The 24717-nt window shown below is 34.9% G+C and overlaps 1 protein-coding gene across 3 annotated transcripts; it reads right to left on the reverse strand.

The window, feature by feature from the left end:
- Window positions 1–1014: 1014 nt before the first annotated feature.
- Window positions 1015–23715, reverse strand: LOC137807136 (alpha/beta-Hydrolases superfamily protein). 3 transcript variants are annotated; one of them, XM_068607608.2, is made up of 12 exons: window positions 22715–23715; window positions 21524–21800; window positions 20360–20545; window positions 16367–16519; window positions 14487–14641; window positions 14186–14402; window positions 10811–13192; window positions 10484–10689; window positions 10241–10396; window positions 9677–9911; window positions 8654–8961; window positions 1015–1873 (listed from the first exon to the last, which is right to left on the reverse strand). In XM_068607608.2, the coding sequence occupies exons 1-12, from the start codon at window positions 23404–23406 to the stop codon at window positions 1576–1578; spliced, it is 5265 nt and encodes a 1754-aa protein (XP_068463709.2). In that variant the 5' UTR covers window positions 23407–23715; the 3' UTR covers window positions 1015–1575. The 3 variants fall into 3 exon arrangements, with proteins under 3 accessions (XP_068463709.2, XP_068463708.2, XP_090156821.1); XM_068607607.2 differs by having other exon boundaries at window positions 14186–14641; window positions 22715–23688; XM_090300695.1 differs by lacking the exons at window positions 21524–21800; window positions 22715–23715 and having other exon boundaries at window positions 14186–14641; window positions 16367–16488; window positions 20360–20500.
- Between the last annotated feature and the right edge of the window lie 1002 nt (window positions 23716–24717).

Here is a 24717-nt window from a genome sequence, read left to right on the forward strand (position 1 = left end):
TCACGTTTCTTTATCAGGTTTTACGCTCTTTAAAAATCATACTAACGTTAACTTGCAGTAGAAGGCAGTATAAAACTATTTTACACTACTAGTTAATTTTTTTTAATACTTTAGTTAAGTTTTTCCATAACCTAAAAAATCATAAAGAATAATACAATCAACTGAGTTTTTATGTTTTAGAAAAACATGTTCAAAATAAATAAATAAAATTATATTTTTTATTTTCTCAAAAAATTACTAAAAAATTTGTTTTAATTCTCTCCTGCAAATTTTTTTAAAATAAAATAATTTTACAGAGTAAATTTTAAATAAAAAAACTTAGAAAGAGAAACAAATAAGAGACCCTAAAAGAATTTAAAGATGTTTTTGGTTTTTATTTTAAAAAATGAAAATGAGATGTGTAGAAAGGGGTTGTAAAAAAAAATTCTTATCAAACATTTGCTCAAGTTAAAAAGGTTTAAATTAATTTTAATCACTAAATAAAAATTATATAAAAAATTTAAAAATTATGACATAATATTATAATATAATTAAAAATTTATTCATAAAATGATATTATCTATTAACAAAAACTCATTCTATATATATATATATATATATATATATATATAAAGAATAAAAACATATTTAACTCAATAAAATATAATATTTTAAATTAAAGTTTCAACAATGTTCATCAATTTTTTTTTAGAATTTTTTTTAGAATAACAAGTGTATATCGACATTCGAATTGATAAATTCTTTTAAGTTTTTTTTTAAAGTCTAAATAGTAACTCGATGTTAAGGTTCATGCATATAGAAATCACGATGCAGGAACAAAGTTAGGTGTAATTTATGTTTTTCTCAATCCATGACAAATTATAATCAAAATAAAACATATATTAGGAAGTGCAGATATAACTCGGAATATGATGTTATGAGAAGGCAAGGACACAGCAATTTCTTTTGCAAAATCATTGGATACAACAAAATATTGGTACTTCGGCGTTGTAGCATTCTGACAATAATACGACATATAAAATCTTTTGTGGTCATTGTAGACATCTTTAGTATTTATTACAGTATACATATGGTATTGAAAATGGCAGATTTAAAAGAAAGGAAACGGAAACAGCACTTCTATCTATCTACCCGGACTGTATCCTAGCTCCTTTGCATCACATAGTGTTCTGATAAAACTACCAAAACTTATAGTAAACCTGCTGTACACTTTGATTGGATGATGGACTACAAATATAAAACAAAAAACATATGTACAACCTTGTAGCTTTTCTACTCTCATCTTCTATATTATACCTATAATCTATGAATATAAAACTCATCATGATTGGTGCCTGCCTCTAGGTTCCACATGGAAATTTTACAACACACTCATGAATTGAAGCCTTTAAGGTTCCTAAGGTCTATCTTTCTCTGTTGCCCGTCGATTACTGTCTTCTCATTCTTTACTCCTTAATTAACAGCACAAATATAGTGGAATAAAATTGGCCCACTGTCCACCTCCAATTTTGGCATATTAACACGATAGCATCGCCAAATTAAAAAACGTAATGATATTACTAATAAATTTCTTACTTATTGCTGAGCTTCCTTTCTTTGTAAAGTCTGTCTGGGGTAGAGAAGTATTGCCAAGGACAAAGAAAATAACAAACCAACTAAACCACTTAACGCTTGAAAAGGATGACTCCCAATTATCCAGAGAGGAAGGTTGCCCGTATTATATGTTAAAAAACCACCCTTCTGCAGCATATAAGTGGATGCCATCATTCCTGTGCGTAGCCCGATAGGGATGAAGAGGCTTCCTCCGTTTCTCTGTCGGGCACCTGACAAAGACAAAGCTAAAAGCCAAAGTCCTGGTATTGCTTGCAGAGACCTGAAAACTCCATAAAAGAGAAGATAAGATTTTGACTGAGAATGAGAGTGGATTATAACATAGTCTGGTAGATACAAACACAAATCTATATTTAGAGAAGAAACAAAATGTTGTTGTAAGGTCCACTGTAAAGGATGAGTTGCGAACTATGGCTCAAGGGGTGTGTAAATTGTTATGATTGAAAATTATTTAAAATGATCTCACAGTGAAATGTGAAGAATCTATGACTTTTTGTTATAATAAATCAACTATCAACATCGATCACAATCCACTTCAGCATGATACGACCAAACACAAAGATAAAGTGATACTTCACTAAAGAACTAGATAATGAGCTTATCACCGCTTATTACATCCCATCTCCCATTTGGGCTTCAACTAGCAAATTTGTTTAAGGAGGCTCTTCTTACAAAACAATTTCATGATCTCACATGCAAGTTGAGAATAATGGATATCCATTCACTGACTTGAAGGAGTGTGCTGGGTTAGGAGAAAATATTTTGGTGAGCTACAAGAAGTTATTCTAATTATTACAATTTGGATATTGTAAAAATACTAAAAGTCACTGTAATTTCAATTATAATAACAATTCCTTTTTAAATCTAACTCACATAGTGTTCTGAAGAAAAGATCACGTTGTTTTATAATTTTTGCTCAGATGGGAGTTAAGAATGAAGATGAGATGAGTAGTATAAATGTGGTGAAGGAATTTGTGGAAGTATTTCCTAAAAGAAATACTTGGATTAACTCTAAAGAGAGAAGTAGAATGTTACATTGATCTGGTACCTGGAATTGGACCAATGTCAATCGGACCTTACAGAATGACTCCAACTGAGTTGACTAAATTGAAGAAACAAGTAGAAGAGTTGTTAGAGAAGTGGTTATTCTGGCTCAATATATTTTCATGGGGTTTCCACTATTGTTAGTTAAAAAGAAAGATGGAGGGTCTCAGTTGTGTGTGAACTACAAGCAGTTGAATAAGTTGATCATCAAGGACAAGTATCCTCTACCCAGAATTGATGATTTGATGGATCAGTTACATGGAGCCACAGTTCTCAAAGTTTGATATGAGATTTGGATAGCACAAGATTTTGGTAAAGGCTGAAGATGTGCAGAGGACAACCTTTAGGTCTCGATATGAACTTTATGAGTATGTATTATCAGCTCAGGGGTCTCAGTGGATCCAACCAAGATGTGAGCAGAGTTTCATAAAGCTGAAGAAAAGGTTGACAAGTGTTCTAGTGTTGGTGATTCCTGATATAGGAAAAAAAAAAAACCTTTTGAGGTTTAGTATGATGCTTCACATCAGAGATTGAATTGTTTCTTAATACAAGAGAAGATAGGAGTTGCATATGTTTCAATGAAACTCAAAGTTCATGAGAGAAATTATTTTACTTATGACTTAGAGTTGCCAGTGGTGGTGTTTGCTTTGAAGATTTGAAGACATTATTTATATGGAGCTCAATTTCAGATGTTCAGTGAATACTTGTTGGATCAAAAAGAGTTGAACATGAGGTAGAGAAAATGGGTGGAGTTTATGAAAGATTATGATTTCCAGCTTATGTACTATCCATCCAGGGAAGACTAATGTAGTTGCATATACTCTTTGAAGAAAGTCAGCACAAGTGTCAGCCATGATGATTGAAGAGCAGAAGCTGATTGAGCAATTCAGAAATCTAAATTTGGGAGTACAATTCCATGTTAATCATATTAGTTGTAGTATATATCAAACTAAGGACTTTGTGATGGGAGAAGATGAGATATTGAGATTCAAAGGCAGAGCTTGCATATCTACCAATGAAGAACTGAAGAGAATAATTCCAGAAGAGGGTTATAAGGGTTATATAAGTTTACGTCCCAATATGAATAAGATGTACCAAAATTTGAAGGAATCCTTTTGGTGATCAGACATGAGAAAAGAAATAGCTTAGTATGTTGTGACAAGTTTGACATCTCAGAAGGCAAAGGTAGAACATTAGAGACCTAGTGGTTGTTGCAGTAGTTGGATATTCTCGAGTAAAAATGGGATAGCATTGTTATGGATTTTATTATCTATATGCCGAGAATAGTAAGAGACCTTGATGCAGTCTGGGTGATAGATGATCGACTAACAAAGAGCGCTCATTTTCTTCCAGTTAATTTGAGAATAATATAGCCAAGTTGGCATAGTTGTACATCAGGGGGATTATGAAATTTCATGGAGTGCCTTCGAATATTGTTTCTGATAGAGATGTCAAATTTACTTCATACTTTTGGAAAATTCTACAAGATTCTTTGGGGTCTAGATTGAGAATGAGCTCTGCATATCATCCTCAAACAAATGAGCAGTCTGAGAGAACGATCCAGTCCTTAAAAGATTTGTGAGGACATGTATGTTGGATCATCTGGGAAGTTGGAATGAGATGTTGCCTTTGATGGAGTTTGTATGGGAGGAAGTGCAAAACTCTTTTATGTTGGTATCAGAATGGTGAGACAGTATTGGTTGGGCTAAAGTTAATTCAACATATCACCGAGAAGGTGGAACAGATACAAAACAAAATGAAAATTTCTCATAATAGGCAGAGATCATATGCAAATCTTACCATTGTGTTTTTTTTGGTATCACTTACCAAGAGTGTAAGGAAGAGCTATCAAGAAGAAGTTATTCCTGAAGTTTGTTGGACCCTATCAAATCCTAAATCTGCATATTGTCTTTCATGTGTCTCAACTAAGCAAAGTATATCCAAGAATCTAGTCACGCATTGGAAATGCATAATGTGCAAATCAAGGATAACATGTCTTTTAAAGTAAAAATTAGTTTAGATTGAAGACCATCAGTATGGTGAAGGTAGTGTGGGTTGATAGGTTTGCTGATTTATCTTAAGAAATAGAAGAAACCATGAGAGAAACCTATCCATGTCCTTTTATAGCAAGTCAATTTTCGAGGACGAAAATTTTTCTTGTTGGGGAGAATGTAAGGACCGAGAAAAATAGTCTTAGAGTAGAAATGGTACAATTAAAATGACACCTGAATATTTTATTATTAAAGTGAAAAGGCTATATAAATAGAAATTTAGTTATTCAGGTTTCATTTTAAAAAGAACCATTATCTCTCTAAAAACTCCTTTTTCCTTTCCTCTGCCTTCTCTCTAAAATCCCGACCTCCTCGCTCATCTGTTTGACGATCGGAGTCCACCATTGGACTCCTGGCAGCGAGATCTACAAGATTGACCGATCAGAATCTTTCATAGAGTATGTTCATTTTAGTTCCCTTTTTCCTTTCCTCTCCCTTCTCTCTTAGATTCTGACCTCCTCTTTCATCAGTTTGATGATCAGAGTCTGCCATTGGACTCCTGGCAACGAGATCTACAAGTTTGACCGATCAAAATCTTAGATAGAGTAAGTTCATTCTTGGCTCTTTTTCCTTTGAGTTAGTTTTGATCTGGCTGGGTTGCCTTTTAATTTAAGTTTGCATGTGAGGTTTTTATCTTCAAAATTAGTCTCTGTTAGCTCAGGTCCTAGTGATGTAGTTAGATTTGTGATCAGGACTCTGTGGTGCAGGTTAGGGTATCCTTAAGCTTTTGGTGGGTTTGGAGCTCTTAGTGAGCATCTGCTAAAGTCCAGGTAAGGAAGCTAGTTTAAAATCTTTAATAGAAACCCTAGGTTAGAAGATTTGAATGTGAGTGTGACGGGGTCACCAATTCCAAATTTTGTTGCAAGATTTCTTGTTCTGAGTAGATGGTAGTTTGTTTGAAATTGAAAGTGTTGTGATTGAGAATTGGTTGTTTGATTTAAATGGTTTTGGAATTAGAAATCATATATATGTATAAATGGACATAATAACTCAATGATTCAATGAGAGTGATTGTATCATGCTGAACAGGAACTGTCAATGTAATGTGTAGATTTATAATTTATGAATTGAATGAGATATTGATTTATAATCTAATAGGTATATTAAGTTATGCAGAATTTTTCTGCATATTTCGCTCAAGCTAGCAAGTGCTAGCTCAAGCTAAAACTTTTGGGGTGCTCTCTGGAGGATTTTAGTTCAAGCTAGCGAATTTTAGCTCAAGCTAAAATTATGGGTGCTCTCTGGAGGATTTTAGCTCAAGCTAAAATTCTGGGTGCTCTCTGGAGGATTTTAGCTCAAGCTAGCGAATTTTAGCTCAAGCTAAAATTCTGGGTGCTCTCTGGTGGATTTTAGCTCAAGCTAGCAAATTCTAGCTCAAGCTAAAGTAAAATAAAATAAAATAAAATAAAATAAAATAAAATAAAATAAAATAAAAATATTAAACTAATATTTATTCGCTTTTAAAAGATTGATTTATTTATTTCTATATAGTTTTTCTTATAAAGGATGTAAACTTTTATTTCATGTATAGTTAATTGAAAATCTCTTTAATTAGACATTTATATAATTAGTCGATGAATTGTTGTGTATTTATCAAATGGATTTACCCTGTCATATGAAGATGATGAGGAGATATTGAGATAATTATGCGCATGGCTGTGTGGGTTTCACATCAGTAGTATGACAGGTGCAGGTCTCTGGATGCTAATTTTAATACACGAGTCTTCCGGAAGTAGAGTCAAGTGTCTATGTGTTATGAGTCAGTAGAAGTTTGTCATGAGAAAGATGAATATTGAAATTGTTGATAGACACTTGATGGTTATGTGAAATGCATGAGAAAGGATGAATTTATGTGGATGTTTAAAGTCATATTTGTGTTATAAGTTTTAAAAATACCTAGCTTACCCTTTGTTTTGTTTTGTGGTTGTTTTTCTTTGATCTGTGATGATCGTGTATTTTACACGGGAGCAGATGATGTTACAGGTGATAAAGTGTTTCTCGGTGAGAAGATGGATGAGGAAAAATGTTTATTTTTCTTTTGAAATTGTGTTTTAAATTTTATGTAAATGTTTCAAGTCTTATGAATAGATAGATAATTTGAAACATTATAATAGAAATTTTAGATATATTTGTATTATGTTTATATATTTATTTTAATATTTCATACCGATTATGGTTATAGATATGGGAAAATTTAGGGATGTTAGATTTGATGATTGTCCCACTTATATACTGGAAATTGGCCTTATCTAGGATCTCTAATACAACCCCTTCACGACGATGCATGAGACTAAGTATTTGTAAATGCCGATAGAGTCCCAATAGCGGGTAACATGATAAGCCCATCAAACCTAGCTAGAATAGACTTTGATAACATATTAAGAAGTGAGTTGAAGTCTAACTCATCCTCACAAAAGCGACTTGTAAGATAAGGATTGCCCTCACTTATATCCTGTAATTTGGTTTATTTTTAGTCGATGTGAAATCTCAAACAGAAAAAATATTAAATACTATTCATTCATAACGACATACACATCAAACCAAGAAAATGAGATTTGCAAGAAATGTGAAAGGGGTTCACTCAAGCTTTGTGAGCAAAAGATATCTAAGGCCTATCTTAGAAAATTGTTATAGAGGGAGTACTAGTTGGAACATAAGGTACTATAAATTGAAGACAAGACTTGGTTATTGCAACACATTGATATTATCTGATTGTTGATGTCTTAATGGAAATTGCGTTAATTGCAGCCATCCCTTGCTCGCTTAATTGCAATTTGCAACCTCAAAGTTGATTGTTTATTTCTACATCTAAACTTTTCATAAAGTTCGGACCGTCCCTACCTATCTTAGATCAATCATTGGGCCACCTTCATTTGTCGTGCTCCATGCTGGTAGTCGTGGCCATTTGGGCAAAGTCACCTTAATTGCAGTCACCCTCAACCTATCTTAGTTCTTTTCTTTGAATATATGACTTAAAAAGAGCTTATAGAACTTGGACAAAGTCACCAAACAAACTAGTTTTGTAGGTTTGAGCAAGAACTTAAGATCAATTTCCAAGAGTTAGTCTTTGTTTTCTATTGAATATAGTTATGTGGATTGTTAAGAAGAATGATAAACTATTAAACACAGTCTAATGAATTAAATGAGCAAGATTTGATCCTTAAATGGATTAACTAGGGACTAATTCAAGGGGATTGATAGGAACATGAATGAGATGAGAGCTGAACGATAAACATAATACCCCAATACTCCTGTAACATTTGGTATACAGAGATGTAGAGGATTATGTTGAGTTAGGAGAAAATATAGTGTTGAGTTACAAGAAGATATTGTAATCATTATGAGTGTGGTACAGTAAGATACTAGATATTTATCATTACTCTACGGGTAGAGTTTTCTATATATATTACACATAGACTCATGTACTGTTTTAATTTTAATCAATTCAATAAAGATCTTTTTCCTCTCATATAGCTAACTGTTGCATAATCAGGAGAATTATGTTATAATTAAGTGCAGATTCCATTCTATATTTCTATATTTATTAGGACAGATTTGTTAGTGATTTGATTTGATTTGTACAGTTTTAAACACCCATTATTTCTGGCTTTCATTACCTATTATTTCTTTCCTTAATTAGGTTGTAAAACAGTCTATAAATAGAGACTGTAATTACATTTGTAAAATAGCTCAGAAATATATTTCATCTATTTCTTTCAACTCTAACCCTTTCCAAGTGATAACAATTCATAAATTGTTCTTACGCATACAACTTTTCTGTAGTCGTCACTGCTATTTAGCACAAATTGGTATTCATAAAGGTGCATGAACCTTTTTTAACAAATTAGGCAAAGTGCGTATCTATAAATGAATCAGGCCATACATATTCAAAAGGTGGAACTTATTAATACAGTACACAAATTTTGATTCTGGGAAAGAAGACATACCTCTGCAAGAAAGAAAATGCCATCCCTGAAATGATAATTCCCTGATGATATCCAAGATCAACTGCAATTTCCTGGGGCAACCATGATCTAAAAAGCAATTCTTCCACCAGTGCAATAGCAGTTGCCATCACAGTTCCTTGAAAAACTACCAGACCCATATGTCCATACACTTTTAGCCAAGTTATGGCATCTAAAGAAGTTGGAATATGAGGCCAAGAAAAACTTGCAAAACCAAGAAATGCATTCACAGCATGGATTGAAAAAATGAAGATGGCTCCACCAACCAAACCTTTCAAGAACTCAAATAGCTGCAGCAAAGATCCAAAAATGAGTTTCTTTTAACAATAAAAGACACAAGTAATGCTATGAAAAATATATTCAATAAAACTTCATATTTACTGAAGCTCTATTCCCATTCAAAAATTGGAAAAAAGAATGTGCCAAAGGGGAAGCAGAGCATTAATTTGAACTAGAGACAAGCAACACAGCAAGATCTGTAATCACTTGCATGATAAGTAAAGTCTGAATCAAGTGAGAGGACAGATTCAGGAAAATAAGGAAGCCAAATTGAATTTATAGAAGGGAAGAATGTTGTTTACTGGTCTCTTATACATCATGTTCCTCTTTATTGTTATCTCTTATTCTTTTGCATTTTAAAGTAAAATGTAAATATTGGGCATTAACAATAAATCTCATCTAAATTAGAGCAAGTAAGAATCACTGTAAATGTTCAGTGTACCTATTAAACGCACACATCAGAACCATTTTCATATCACTTCCATTTGCTACATTCTAACATGTAGTTATTTCAAACGGTCCCTCCAAAAAACAAATTCTTAACATATTCTTCATTGTCGTTTTCTACATCTTAGTAGATATTGTATATGATAATGAATTAATGCTACACGCAATTTTAATTTTAAGATATTTCAAACATAAAGGAAAGAAAAGACAAAAGCATGAGTGACAACTTAAAAGTAATATCCTAGGACTTGTCCATTAGATTTTATCTCTAACATTTACCTTTTGTGGCGATCTCAAGTTCAGCCCATACTGTTCAAATGCATTTTCATATCCACGGATTCTTTTTCCCCATAACATAACAAGTATCACTGTAGCAGTGTAGAGGCCAACAATGCAAGCAAACTCAGCTATTTTGGAAGGAGTCTTTGTAGTCCAGCTTTGAACAATTGTTGGAAGTAACGGAATGGCAACAGGAGACCATAGAACAAGGATCATGCCAGCAAACCCAAAAATCCTAGAAGAAAAAAAATCAGAGTTTGAGTTATATAAAAACAATAGTTCACACACTCTCACAGCTGTTAACCATATAGATAGCAGAACCTAGGGAAGATATACATTCGCATTTGGATTTTTTTTGAAAAAAACTACAGTGAATAAGAAGGCATTCTCCTTCTCTAAATTCTATCTTTTCTTTATGTCCCTCTAATTCAGCAGGTTATGATATATATTGTCTAAAGCTTAGCAGCTTCCATTTTCAACCAGTAATTCCAAAAATGGAAAGGCTGGAATTATTTGCACTACTTAGTAACATAGGATGAATTGAACATTTCCAGTTCAAGTTACCTCTGAAACAAAGGGCGTTCAGCAACGCGTAAGAATGAGATAAGCCTGTCTGTCAAACTCATTGCTCCACGCATACCACCCCACAGCAAAGCAATCTTTCCAACAAGCCTCAATAATCCACCTCTCTGTCCTAAATCAGCTAGCATCGCAACCAGTCTGTTAATGGAGGGAATTCATATTAAATCTTTATAGAAAAAGAAAACCAGTAAAGCACTTGCAAGTTGTTAAAATGGGTGTTCAGACCTTTCTTGATCCACTTCACCATCTTCTTTAGTAGGTACAACTGGACCAGCAACTGACATGGCTTTCTCAGCAAGGCTTGTGACTATGTTATTCTGGTTCTTCTCAAAGACTTCCTCCTGTAGCTGATCTGGCTCTTTTTGATTGGGGTTTTCCATTTTCAAATATGTGGCCGAGCTTTCAGCAGTTACATTTTCTTGTTGGAAATCCTGGAATAGAACAATTTTAAGTTTGAAACTCACACAACTCTACTTAGATGCAACTTGTAGTTTAATTTTAAAGTAAACTGTTATTCATCCCATTCCATGTGAAGCAATTGAAAACTAATACCTTCTGTTGCACAAGTAAAGCAGAAGCCCCAAGAGCAGCTGTAACAGCACCAACCATGACAGTATTTTTGCTTGTATCTTCCAATGTACTTTCTACTGTCTCTGTTTGAATAGGATGGTCCAAACTAGTTTTCTTCTCTTCATGTACTTGACCTATCTCTGTTCCACCTCCGATGCCATGATTCTTTTTGCTAGGTTTTTCCTCATCATCATGGATCGGAGATCTTTTCGGATCATCATGAAGTGTAGTTACATCAAAATATTTCCTCAAGGAAGCCAAAATGGACCCAACAATAACACCAAGAGGCACTACTTTTCTCAGACAGTTTGTTTGCTGAACAGAGGATGAAATTACACTAACAATATGCTCCCCTTCAAGAGTACCAACCTTTTTTACAGCACTCTCACCATTTAGACCTTGACTTTCGGTATGAGGTTGTTGCACCTTGCTATGTAGAGCGGCCTGTGAAATTGCATTTGCCACATGTTCCAGATCTTCAGCAAGATCTGATTTCATTTCTATCACTTCTGCAGCATTCAGCTTGCGACCAACTTCCATCTTCAAAGAATGTAACACTCTCTTTTTCACAAATTGAATAAATTCATCTGACCTATCATCACTGGTATATGTCATTCTGTTCTCAGTATCTGTGGTAATGAACTCTTTGACAGGTTCTTGTTGCTTTTCAGAATCTAATATTACATATGGTGGTTCAATATATTCCTCTGCATTAGAAGATTTTGAAGATGAGGGAGCCATCATCCTGGGCCCAGCCTCCTCACCAGTTTCAGTATTAGAAGAAGCAATATCCACGTCTTGTTGTTGTTCAAAGAGTTTCCAACCTTCTTCTGGCAAATAATCCAGTAATAATTCAGTTGTCGTGTTTAAATCAAGTGGTTTGACAGGAGTCTTCGAAACTAGATATTTACAGAGGTTTTCATTGTAAGGAGAGCCCCCGTATGAACCTGCAGCTATGAACTCTGGCATCCTATCCACCTGTCTGTGTCCATCCCATTTATCATTAAGAAATCTTTTGTCAATCAGTTGAGTATTTGTGTTACTTTCCTTCTGGACTATGTGACCATTAGAGTTACAACTGTGAGAATCGAATACACTGTTCCCACTAATTTCACTAAAACTTTGAGGTGGTTGTTCCTCTGTATGACAAGAACCATTATTCGAGTACATTTCATTATGGTGATCATCTACTGAAGGATCAGTAGATGTGTTGGAATCCTTTCTTTGGCTACTAGTCTTTTGTTTTTCTTCTATCTTGTGTTCAACATCATTTCCATCCTTGACTTCTTCATTCTCTGAACTCTTCTCAAGGTGAGATATCATATTTTCTATCACACCAAAAACACTATTAACAGCCACTTGGGTGGAATCATCCATCCCAGCCAAGGCATCCAATGCTTGAGAAACACTGAAGGCAGGGGCACTAGAAACTAAATTATTAGAGTTGGTCAGAGATGTGACATGCTGTGTATTCTTGTTATCTTTTTGCTCGTTGTCATTACCTTTTCTTTCCATTGTTGGGTGTGCAGAGGACATAGAAGGTGAAAAGGGTTCTTCTTTTGCGTCAGTTGAAGTATTTTTACTATGATTGATAGAAATATCCTGATTTTTCTGTTCATCCTTCAGAGTATTATTTTCCTCTGACATAGAAGGTGAAAAGGGTTCTTCTTTTGCATCAGTTGAAGTATTTTTACTATGATTGATGGAAAAATCCTGATTTTTCTGTTCATCCTTCAGGGTATTATTTTCCTCCTTTGGGTCTATTTGAGCGATTCCACTGTCTTGGCTCTTCTGCTCGCCCACAGATGCTGATTCAAAGCCACCTGCTCCATCAGGATGGCTAGGATTGTATGGTTTAGAACCTGTTTCGAATTCGTTCTTGCAACAATCAACATTAGAAACAGCTTTTCCTTTGAATTCCTCATTTGTGTCATTACTGTCATTAGACTTAGTTTCTTTCCTGGTAGAACTGGAAGAACCAACTTCATCATTTAATGCTTGAGACTGGGCTAAATTTGTAGAATTTGGTGTCTCTATGGGAATAACTTCTGTTTCTGTTCCTTCAGCAAGTTCATGAATGCTACCTGGAGCATTATCAGAACCATCTATAGGACTAGTCTTTTTCATCTGATTCACACAGGTCTGGTCTTCAACCATAACTTCTCTGGATTTTTCTTGGTTCTTTTGCCCTGGTAATGGTTCAGGAGACTGAGAAACATTCTGAGTTCTATCTACCTTCAAGTTAGAGCCCTTTGCATGCAAAATTCCAGTCACTGCATCTGTCAACTTTCCACGGACATCTTCTGGAACAGCATCATGTAAAGCTTTCATGAGTGTCTGTCCTTGACCCACAGCAGTTAATACCTGGAAGTTTATAACAAGTGATACTGATAATTACAAAATTCTAAAACTATGAAAAAATATCTGGATAAACTATTTCAGATGTTACAATAAAATAGAATACTGAAAACCATGTAGTCGCTTACCAAACATTTAAGGATATATAAAGACCAAATAGTGAAGATTCTAACAATTATTTTTACATATTCTTAACAACTTGAAACGCACTCACAGTTCACAGAAATTGAGAAGCTAACAACTTATGTAGAAAATGAGAGCTCCATTTAGTTGATTCGCAACAATTTAACAAGCTTTGAAATTTCATAAAATAAAAAAGTGGAAGAATTTGTTACGTTCCCTTCGAGGATAGTACCAAAGTTTTTCTTAAAATGATTGATAAACTGCTAGAAACAAACTCCCCTAGTCATTCATTTAAAATGTATCAGTTATCTATAAGAGAATCTGTAAGCATAAGTTATTTTGACAATGTTTTCTTCTAAGCCTTAAAACTTTTATCTGAGGGTTACATCTTAGAAAAGCATTGCATCTAAATCCTGGTTATTTCTCTATTCCATTTCTATAAATATTTACAGTTTTGAAACCCCACAGAAATAGTCTCTTTAGCAACAGCAGCTGCGTGATTTAAAGTAAATAGGTACAGGCTAATCCAAATTATAAATATTCCATTTTAAAAAATTATTTCTTGAGAAATTGACACAATAAACAAGATTCCTGGGAAATCCCCTCCCCCTTTCTGCAAACATTCACCATGAGTATAAGGAAAGAACATGAAGGACCATCAGTAAAATCCTAATGATATAAATCTTTAAAATCATTAAAAGAGATGATAAAAAATGAATTGATTTTAGCAAATAAAAATATGCTAGTCCTGTAGTCCTTAAGTTCTCCCTCTACCCTGTTCTTTTAGCAGAAAAGTCAATAAGACATTAAGAAAGAACAGGAAACGAGATCTCCAAACCCAAAAATGACACCTAGCAATAAAACTATATGTTCTACCTTTTTCTTCCTTTCTTCTGTTAGAGTACCAGGCATGGTAACATCGAGCATATTTATTACCACTTGTGCTGTCTGTAGAACTTGAACATTATCTACAGAGAAAACATTCTCCTCTTCAATCAAATCTGCATTACTGGAGCTAGTCTGCTGCGATGGATCATCTTTTACCTTTAAGCTCATATCCTGCTCAACGTTCCCTTGTAGACCTTGTTGGGACCTAAATTGGAGGCCAGTGTTATTCTTATTTTCTTCAAACAAGTCATTACTGGGATCAATAGAGTATCCATTAAATGCATCTGACCGAGTAAGACTCAACAGTTTGCCAACTTCAGCATCATTGTTTGACCTTATTTCCTCCACAACAACCTGTCCTTTAGAAGGATTTATGGTAACATCTATATCTGTCAGAAGAGGATGACGGCCCTTCAAGAGTCCCAGCTCTACTGCTGTGAGCCACTGCAGATATAACTTGTCAGGTTATCACTTGCAAGAATATACTTGGAAATCTCAAATTCACCAAAAGGGAAAAAAATAAATAAATTATGATAAAGCATCTTTTACCTCACAAATTAAGGGAACTGATAAACCTAGCAATATAGGTTTTGCAAGGAAGCTAGGTACCGGATCAAGATGAAAAATATGTGAAGCAAATTTCCATGAACAAAAGATTATAGAATTTAACATCATGATACCCTTTAGGATTTTCTAATTGTGTTTAAATGATTTACTAATTTGTGTTAAAGTTAATTGAGAAGAAGCAGCAACTGAAAACATATATGAAATAAAAATTTCCAAAGTCAACCATTGAATATAGGAAAAGGTTTATTTCTAATGTTTCGAGGTTCAACCAGGATTGAATCTGTTTCCAGGGAAAGAATTCATGAATGAAGAAAAAGTTTCTAGTAATTACACTAAGGTATATTTGAGAGAACCTCACCCACCTCAACTTTAGTTCTATTCCCCTGTCTCCTACTCTCTTTTAAGAAAATCTCTAATTATACTACCTATTCTGTTAGGTAGTTATCACCCACCCTAGTACAATTAGTCATTTTGTTACTAAGCATGCTCATATCGTTCCCCCTTTACCCTTTGCTTATCCCTCATGACTCGCTTTTAGTAATAAATCCGTTATCAATAACCCCCCAGCCCCCTAGAAAAAGCATGCACCTTGTTTTCAAGAAGAAACTAAGGAGAAGTATGCCACACTACATTGGCTAATTACCAAGAATGTTAAAACGCTGGTAATTACTGCCAACTAACCAAAACCCCCAAGTCTCCTACCCGGCTAGATGAATTTTGCAGTTGTAAAGCAATTGTACATTAGATTTTATTTGAGCATGTTCTTTCTATCGATAAATGAGTCATTTACTTGGAAACACTTTTAATGTATTTCAGGATCTGTATTGTATTACTGCATCCTAATGGTCCTACCAAGAAGAGTTCAAGAACTAGCTCACAACATTAGCTGCACAAGCAATTTGGACAATTGACTGTTCATTAGTTTTGTTTTCAACAATCCTATATCTTTGGATTTTATATGAACAAAAACAGATGACTAGTTGGAGTTATTAGTTTTTTTGTTTTTAGCAAACCTGATAATATAATAGTCACAAAATCGGTTTGAGGGGTGGTACGCTCTCATACGATGTTAAAAGAGAGAAAAGAGAGGCATAACGTTGCTCAATCTGTGTGTCTAAACTACACAAGATTCCATTTTATATAGGCTAATTGTAACAAATGCAAATACCTATAGGAGACTTATTCCTCTGTACATGATATGATTTGCCTAGAAATCTTATTCTATTAAGATATGTTTATAGTTACAAAGATCCTAATTAAGTAAGTAAACAAAACATAATAAAAGAAGAATAAATCTTAAAAGATCATCTAGGATACTTACTTGGTAGTAAAAATAGGAGGAGAGGGATAGGTGGCAGATTCGAGTCTCTCCACTTACAAACATTAACATATTAACAACTAAAATTTGACAATTCCAAAAAAAATGTAGGGTACTCCAAAATATTTGATATAAAAAATGATATCATCATATATTTCTCATATTTTCTAACAAATCTAACTGGTCAATCCAGTCTAATTGTTAGAACCTGTAAATAAATAGCCTTCCACTTTTAAAATTCAAATTTCCAACTTGAATCCTTAAATAGATAGAGAAATAGTTACCTCAATTGTTAGAAGCTGACACCATGATAAAGCAGACATGTCAGTATCAGTAACACTAGGTGGCAAACAAGAACATAGGAGCAGACTTGTGCATGGATTTTCAGCAATCAGGTTCCTTGGAACTGAGAATACAGGAACCATCCCATTACCACTCTGATAAAAATTACCTTTGATAAGATTTTTTGCACTTGCATGCATGCATAAAGGAATTAATACTTAGAAACAACAAATAATATGAAAAGGCCATTGTTAGTACAGAACCTTTTTTCCTGTAAAACAGTTAAAACATGTAATGAACTGATATCTACAGATTATTAGTGATTAAGAATCCTACAGAAAAGGGAAAGAGAGACTACAGAAGCAGAAGCCAGGCTGTTACCATATTTGCGCAGATTACTTTTATTTAGTTTTCAATAGTCGCGCATTCCTGTATATTATCTAGAAAACAAGTCTAAACATTTATATTAAATAATAATACAATCAGAGCCAATCAAACCATTCAATCAGAATTGTATCTTACCAAGAACCTAATTTTCTCTCTGCTGCAAGTGCAAATGGATTGTCAATGGAATCACTTCTGTTATTTCCTTGTTTGTGATCTCCTTTGTCTAGGTTTTGACTACTTTCTATCTGTGTTTTTGGGTATTATCTGATCTGAGCAATCTTTTGGACTCTATTGCGGATAGAAAATATATGAATCTGTTAGAACTTTTTCATTACTTTGAAATCCCTACTAGTATCTAAATTTTGTATCCCTAGGAATTGGAATTTCATTTTCAACTGTTTGCCACTGGAAAGGAATTATGGGGGCACACAGATGGCAATGTTCCAGCTCCAACAGATGATACAAAAATCTGTTGATGCTACTATTGGATTATTGGGTTATGTGATAATTGGATTATTGGGTTATGTGATAATTGGATTATTGGGTTATATGATAATCAATATGTTTTAAATTTACATCTATGTAAAACTGCAAAAACAATGTGAGAATATTTGAAAAAGGTTTATTAATCAAATGAATTTTACTAGATGATTTCAATTGGGGTGTAAAATGGCCCTCAGGGAAGCAAGACTATTTCAGAATATTTCTGGTTTTCAAAATTTATAGGCTGAATTTTCCACCATTGTCTGTGTAAACGTTCCAGAAGTATTCTTGTCTTAAAAGTTTTATCTGTTCATGAGGTACGCAAATAAGATAAGTTTTTATGAAGCTGCTACTAGATTTTTTATATTCATTCTAATTCGATGAGTTGTCATCTTTCTCGTACTTTGAAAATGGATGTTTGCTTTGGTGAGATGTTTCATGAAGATTATTGGAAATAGGAGCAACTAATGTTCCTATTTTTCAAAGTATTTAACTAGGTTCAGTGTATCTTAGGAAGTTGTGATAGTTTAATTATTCTCTTGCAAATAAGTGAAGCTATTTATTACCATGTAACCCTTTTTGATTATTAATAGATCAATATGATGGGTGGAAACTCAGCTGAAGCATATTCAGAAAATACACTCTGGGTCTCACTTCTCAAACTTTCTTTCTTTTATCATGGTATCGGAGCTCCTATTTAGGCTATTCTGCAAACAATATTTTTCAAAAAAATTTACTAAGCTCTGGAGATGATCAGTTTTTCAAGCTGCTGTCATAAATCTGCTGAATTTCTGACATGGAAGGGGAGGTTGTGCATCCACCTCAGAATTATCAATAGTAGATTTGCAGGGAATTCAACCTGTTTATAGTTTGAATGGAGAAAATTATTTGAAGTGGTCACAACTTGTTTGCACAATGCTAAAAGGAAAAGGGAAAAACAGCTACTTGGAACTGTGCTGAAACAAAGGAGGGAGACCCAAATTTTGCAGCATGGGATGAAGAAGATTCAATAATTATTGCTTGCCTGTGGAATTCACTAAATATTAGTGATACCATTTTGTTTCTCATTGTTAGAGATATGGTTTGATTACATTAAATACAGAGATATGGTATGATTTAATGAGAAATATCTTACCAAATATTTCTCACTGTTATATTGATTTTCTTACTTAATATTATATCTCTTCTTTATTATAAATAAGAGTACTCATGTGTGCACAACACACAATTACAAGCAATCCTTCCATTATGGTATCACAACAGTACCATCCTTTGTGACCTAATTTTGTCACAGATCTATTGCTAGGTCATAACATTTTCACACGATGCACTAGCTCTAACTTTGTCCCTCTGACATTTTCTCCCAAGTAAACAATACCCATTGCAAGCATTTTTTCTCTCAGACAGCCACTGAACTCTCTTAAGCCTTTTTTTCACTCTCCATCAATTGTCATACCCTCAGAACATTTTTTGTTCTTTGGAAACAGTCTTGCCTGACAACAACTGTCGCGCCCTCCAATAACAATGGTGCCCTCTAAGCATTTTTTTCTCTCAGACAACTGTCATACCCTCCAAGCATTTTTAGCTCTCTGGCAGCAGTCTTGCCTGCCAACAATTGTTGCAGCAATCATGCCCTTGAAGCATATTTTGTTCTCCAGCAGCCACCACAGTCTCCAACCTTTATTGAGACCCACTAATTAGAGTCACCCTTCTCTAACAACCACTAGACTTCCTAACTCTCAGCCAGCCGATGCCATGTGTCACTAGCTCCTTAGCACGTTATCTTCACACACTTTACCATCTGGTTGACATGTTCATTAGGTTTCTCAAATCATGTTGATAGCATATGTAACAAGCTTGTCTTGTACAACATATATGCTCCAACTTGAGGAGTATTAGAGAAACAATTCCCCTACACATGACTTGAGAAATTTACTAAGGCATGACAACCTTAGGATACAAAAAAAAGACAAGGAAATCACACTTTATTTATCAAATACATGGGGAGAAACTATATTGTTAGTGTATGTGGATGATACCATTGTTACCGACAATGACAGGAAGGAACAACAACTCTTGAGTCAACATTTAGCAAAGGAGTTTGAGATAAAAACTCTTGAGGTCTGTTGGGCCTATTGTATACTTGCTATCGAGCTATCAAATCACCCACAAATATTTAGCACCCTGTTCAGATGTCAGGTCCTTGACATGAGGCATGTGTCAAAAATCACACATTGTCTAGAGATATAACTAAAAGGAAGTATACAAGTACTACAGTCAGAGATATTAATGAAATTACCAACACAATGGACTCCGTGAGAATCTTCTCTCAGTTGTACAATTAATGTACAATAATTCTCACATACATTTTTCTTGTGATAAACTGTTAGTATGGAGGATAAGGTGCTGAATATAGTGATTAAAAAGAACTAAAATTGAACTTTTATTTCTGCTGCTTTTTTCTATGAGCTTAATTTTCATGCACTGTCAATGTAAAGTTTTTTACACAATCAGCTAATTAGAAATCATCCTGAGTATGACTTTATAGAAGCCTCCAGAGTTATCGTACGTAGCAATATGTGATTGAATAACAATGATTTTTTTTACACTAACAATGTATCTAATTAAATTGTACGTCTATTCCAAATCATGCTACTTCAACTGGTTCTACTATTCCTAATTTTTCCATGTTGTTCACGTTCTAAAGTCTAAATTCTCTATATGGATCTATCTACTGAACAAAAATTACAATCAAAGGCAATGAAGCCATTCAATAAAAAATTGTATCAATGCTTATAATATATTTCTCTTTCTAACCATAATGCCCAGAGGATTACAAAAAGAAGTCATAAGGAACAAACAACTAGCACAACTAAATAGGAATTGCACCTGAAGTGATTTGCATAGCCATTTTTGTCATTCACTTTAGTATGAATACAATGAAGCTGAATTGTTTCACTATCTTAGCAGCCATAAACACTAAAATACGACTGCAGACAATTGTGCAGTGTGTTGTGGGTAATTAGGAGTATACTACTTTCTCCCAAAATAATACAGCAGTTAATAAATTAATACTTAGCAAAACGCAAAGGATGCAATTAATCAAGTAAGAGTAGCATGTGTACCTGTATAAAGAGAACAGGAATTTTAACATCCCTGATCATATTTCTTGTACTGGATTTTGAATAAAAATCTTCTATAGCCTCAAACCCATAAGATACCATAGATATTGCTTCTTCAAAATCACGTACAGACTTTGCTGAAAGAGCTTTTTCAACATCAAAACCTTTGGTTTTGCCTTGGAATAGTGCCTACAGAAGTAGTACGTGTGTAACTAAGTCATAAGGATAGCTTTAAGAGTATTTCAAGTATAACAGGTAAAAATATATATGACCACAAAAACAGATTGCACAGGACATGTTGCTGCAAGCGGGGTGGGCACAGGTGGGCGAAGATTGAAAGGAACTAATTTACCTTAAATCACTGCAGCAGCTCGTAATCGGGTGAGGTGGTCTATAAAAGGAGTGGGCCTTTGGACAGGTTGTGTATGGTGCAAGGTGATAAATTTGTGCTGAATTATGATCTGCAACTTTAACCCAAAGTTGTGTGACCCTTAAGTCAATTCTATTGGGAGGCTGATATTGCTCTGGTGGGAAGTACGCACCAGTCTCGTAACAATAAGCGGAGTCTCTAGTAGACTTAGGCAGGGTATCATGGGTAGTAGACTTAGGCAGGGTATCATGGGTAGTAGACTTAGGCAGGGTATCATGGGGCTGCAACAGAGGTCATGCAATCAAGGAGCAGCACCTACAAGGTGCTGTACTGTGGCAATAAAAGAAGTGTTATAGGGGAGGATGGAGCGCGGAACAAGGCATCTAGCAAGGAACGGGTGTCAAACCTCTGTATTGAGCATGGTGGTTGGATGCTGAGGAGTTCGGTGTGCAGATGCTGTCATGTGCAACACTCTGCTGTTTTGTATGCTGGAATTGGATGTGGGGATGTGCTTATTTCACTTCATTCAGTTTTGAAGCCACTGTTTTTGTGCTTTTCTGATCGCTAGTGGTTCTGATTGACCTAAGGCATGTGCTGGTTTCTAGTAGTCTGCAGGTTGTTTTACTGCATCAATGGTTGTGTGAGTCTAGTAGGTGCTCTATGGTGATCAAGAACCAAAAGCTTCTGTTGCATGGAGTTCTTGACTATTGTATACGGGTTGGGACACCCCTGAAGTGTCCCATTTTAATTTTATTTATTCTTTGCAGATAAAAAAAAAAAAAAAAAAACTAATTTACCTTATTGGCTTGTAGAATATCTATCATTCCACTAGTGAAATTCTGATCGGTAACAATGTGATAAGGAGAGGACCTTGTAGCTTCATCTAAATCAAAAGGATTGTCTATACATGTGGCAGCTGTCAATGGAGTGTTTTCTCCAACCTCTGCAAGGTATTTTGTTAACATGTTTGCACCATATCCCCAGCCAACACCCATCAAGGTTGTCCATGGTCTTGCATTGCTGATATATGTTATAGATGTGCAGATATCATCACTGTCAGCGGCTGTAAATAACCTACAGAAAATGAAGTAGTTAAGAAGTCCTTACCCTTGTCTTATTTTTGCCACATGTCTGTAAAGAGAAAAAGGCAGTCTGGATGTATTTAAGTCAAACAATTTGCAAATACCAGAATGAGGGAGAAGTATATAATCATTTAGTTGGATGAGAATGGAAGATGAAAAGGAAGAGTAGCAGTCCCATGTCCCTAAGAGTAGATCCTACGGAGGATTTAGCTTCCCTAAAGTGAGGGTACATTTTATTAAAGGATAATATTAGGGGGGGAGTAAAATTATGGATTAGAAAATTAACCATTACAATTGTGATTAAAACACACATAACTAAAAATATGTAGTTGTTAAAATTCCAAAACGGTATCCATTTCTTCACTTTGTTATCTAAACATACAAAATCTGTCACTTATTGAAATTTATTGATAATCACAACGACTCTCAATTCACACTTAATGAATCCTATTTATGATTTTTAGTTTCTCATAAACTTTAAAGTAACATAGTATGCTAGAAAGAGCATCAGCGTGAAGTGTGAGTCCCAACAAAACAGTAAAGTTGCGTGATCGACTACAAATGGGTTTTGAATAAAACAATAGTCTCTTTGTATATTTCAGAGTAATGTAGCTTACAATGACTCTCCCACATATCTACAAATAGCGAGAAGAGAAGCCTTATAACACTAGAGTAAGCTAGTTATTTTCTTTTTACGCAAGAAAGTGGTAGAGTAGAGATGGTGTTGCTATCACTACTCTTGTTTCAACTACACTATTTCCTAAAAGAACCAGCATGCCAAATAATATACGACCCCGTTCATGCAACATAGCATACCATTATGCGCATAAATTAACTAGAATGAACTATTTCTGAGCAGCCTAACCTAACAATACTTGTTTAAAAAAAACGTGTTGTTAATGTTACCGGGGAGTTGTGAGAGGTGAAGCAGCGCATCCTCTGGGGTTCATGACAACAGGGAAGAAGCCCCTCTTCAGAGCTTCCACCACAAACAACCTAATATCGGCGTCCATGCTACCCTGCGGCGAACCGGGAACAATCAAGAGAGTAGAGTCCAATCCAAGCTCCTCTTCCAAGTTCAAGTTATCAGGCCAATCCAACGAAACCACACCTCCATCAGCACCACTCACACACACCCTCTGATACCTCAGCTCCTCCACCAAACCCTCCCTCTCTCTTCCCCTCCGCACCTCAATCCTCCCGCTCACGTAATCCCTCTCGCTCGCGTCGCTCCCCTCGAACACCAACGACGGACACCGCAGCAGAACGAAGCGGTTGAACGGCGTCGGAGTCGCGAAGAGCATCCACTCGCCGATATCGGATACGCAAGAACGGTGACCATCGTCGGCGGCGGATTTGGAGCGCGAGGAGAAGAAGAGCGTGGCGCCGGTAGCGAAGCCGAGAGCGGGAGTTATCAAATCGAGCGAATTGACGGAGGGATAGTGCGTGATCAAGATGCGGAAGAGATTCTCGAAGGGAGCAGGTGAAGGCGGAAGAGACGAATTGATTTTGAGCCTTCTGCGCCTGTAGATGCGAAACGCACGAGGTGGAAACGGTTTCGCGGGTACCAACGAATTTATCGCAACCACCATCATCATTAATTACTAGTAATAATAACAACAACAATAACTATGATGATGATTAACGATGAAACGAGAACGTAACACACATATATACAGTTCCGGTGACGTTCAAGATAATGTGTATTTTATTGAATGAGGGAAGAGGTTACATATGGTACGTTCCGGTGAACGGCGCCGCAACGGAGGTTCAACGGTTCCAATTGGGTTGTCGGATAGTGTATGGTATACGTATACGTCGACTGTACTTGGTAGTGTATCACGTTTCCACCGCCCTGTACCTGTCAGTTGCTATCTCCTAGATTGCTCTTTTTTCAATTTTATTTTATTTCATGCACTTCATTGGAAAAATTATGTGGACGTTATTAACAGTCTATTCTAAGTCTAGTTGAAATTTATAAAACAGTAAATTAAAAAAATAGATTAGAAAGGGCAATTACTTTCTAATATGTGGCATGATTAGGAAGTAATCATGCGGTCAAAGTCAACCAACGTGAATAGTTAAAAATTGAGTCACTCTAATTTTGTATTGTGTTTTGGCCGCCATCAAAGTTTTTGTCTCAATCAGTTGTTTTTGTCTGGATCGTTAAGGATTCTACTTGGCATTGCAACAGAGACATATTGTTGAATAGTAGGAACAAGTTAAACATGATTGGTGTCCACAATTTTGTTCATGGTTGGTGTTCCAAAGCACACCCCTAGTTTGTGCCATATCTACATAATCGATAACTCTGAAACCAATTATTAGGGCATGTGAATATAGTGCACACGTTTGTTTTTCACTTTGCAAAAAAAAAAATCACAAATGTGTTCTGAAACAATTGAAAACAGTCTAATCTGAACTTGTAGAAATCAAACTGGAATGTTTCTAACCAAATTTTGAAATATATACTGATTATTATAAATAAAGAAAATTCTGGAAACGAATTAAATGTACTTTGAAATTTTAAATTCCAGAAGCAACATCAATTGAAAAAGAAGACAATAAAAAGCAGCACTTGTGATGATGGTAACAGTAGAAGATCCAAGAAAAAGAATTCAAAATCAAGAACAAATAAGAACATATAACAAGGATGAGTACCATTATTGAGAAATGGGAAAAGAAAATGATAAAGTTTTCCAGAACCTTGAAGGAAGAAACATAAGAGAATCTGTTTATTTAAAGTCTTGGTAATTTATTTTTTTTAAATTTGACTGCGAGAACGTAGTATTCCTTTGTTCCTGTATAAGAGTGAAAATAATATATTTTTATGTGAATTTCAAATTATTTTTTTGTATAACTTTTCCCTTTCATCTTACTCTAACCTTGTTTTCAATTTTTAATGTTTT

Source organism: Phaseolus vulgaris, chromosome 3, assembly GCF_051622355.1.
Source record: "Phaseolus vulgaris cultivar YP4 chromosome 3, ASM5162235v1, whole genome shotgun sequence".
Lineage (NCBI taxonomy): Eukaryota > Viridiplantae > Streptophyta > Magnoliopsida > Fabales > Fabaceae > Phaseolus > Phaseolus vulgaris.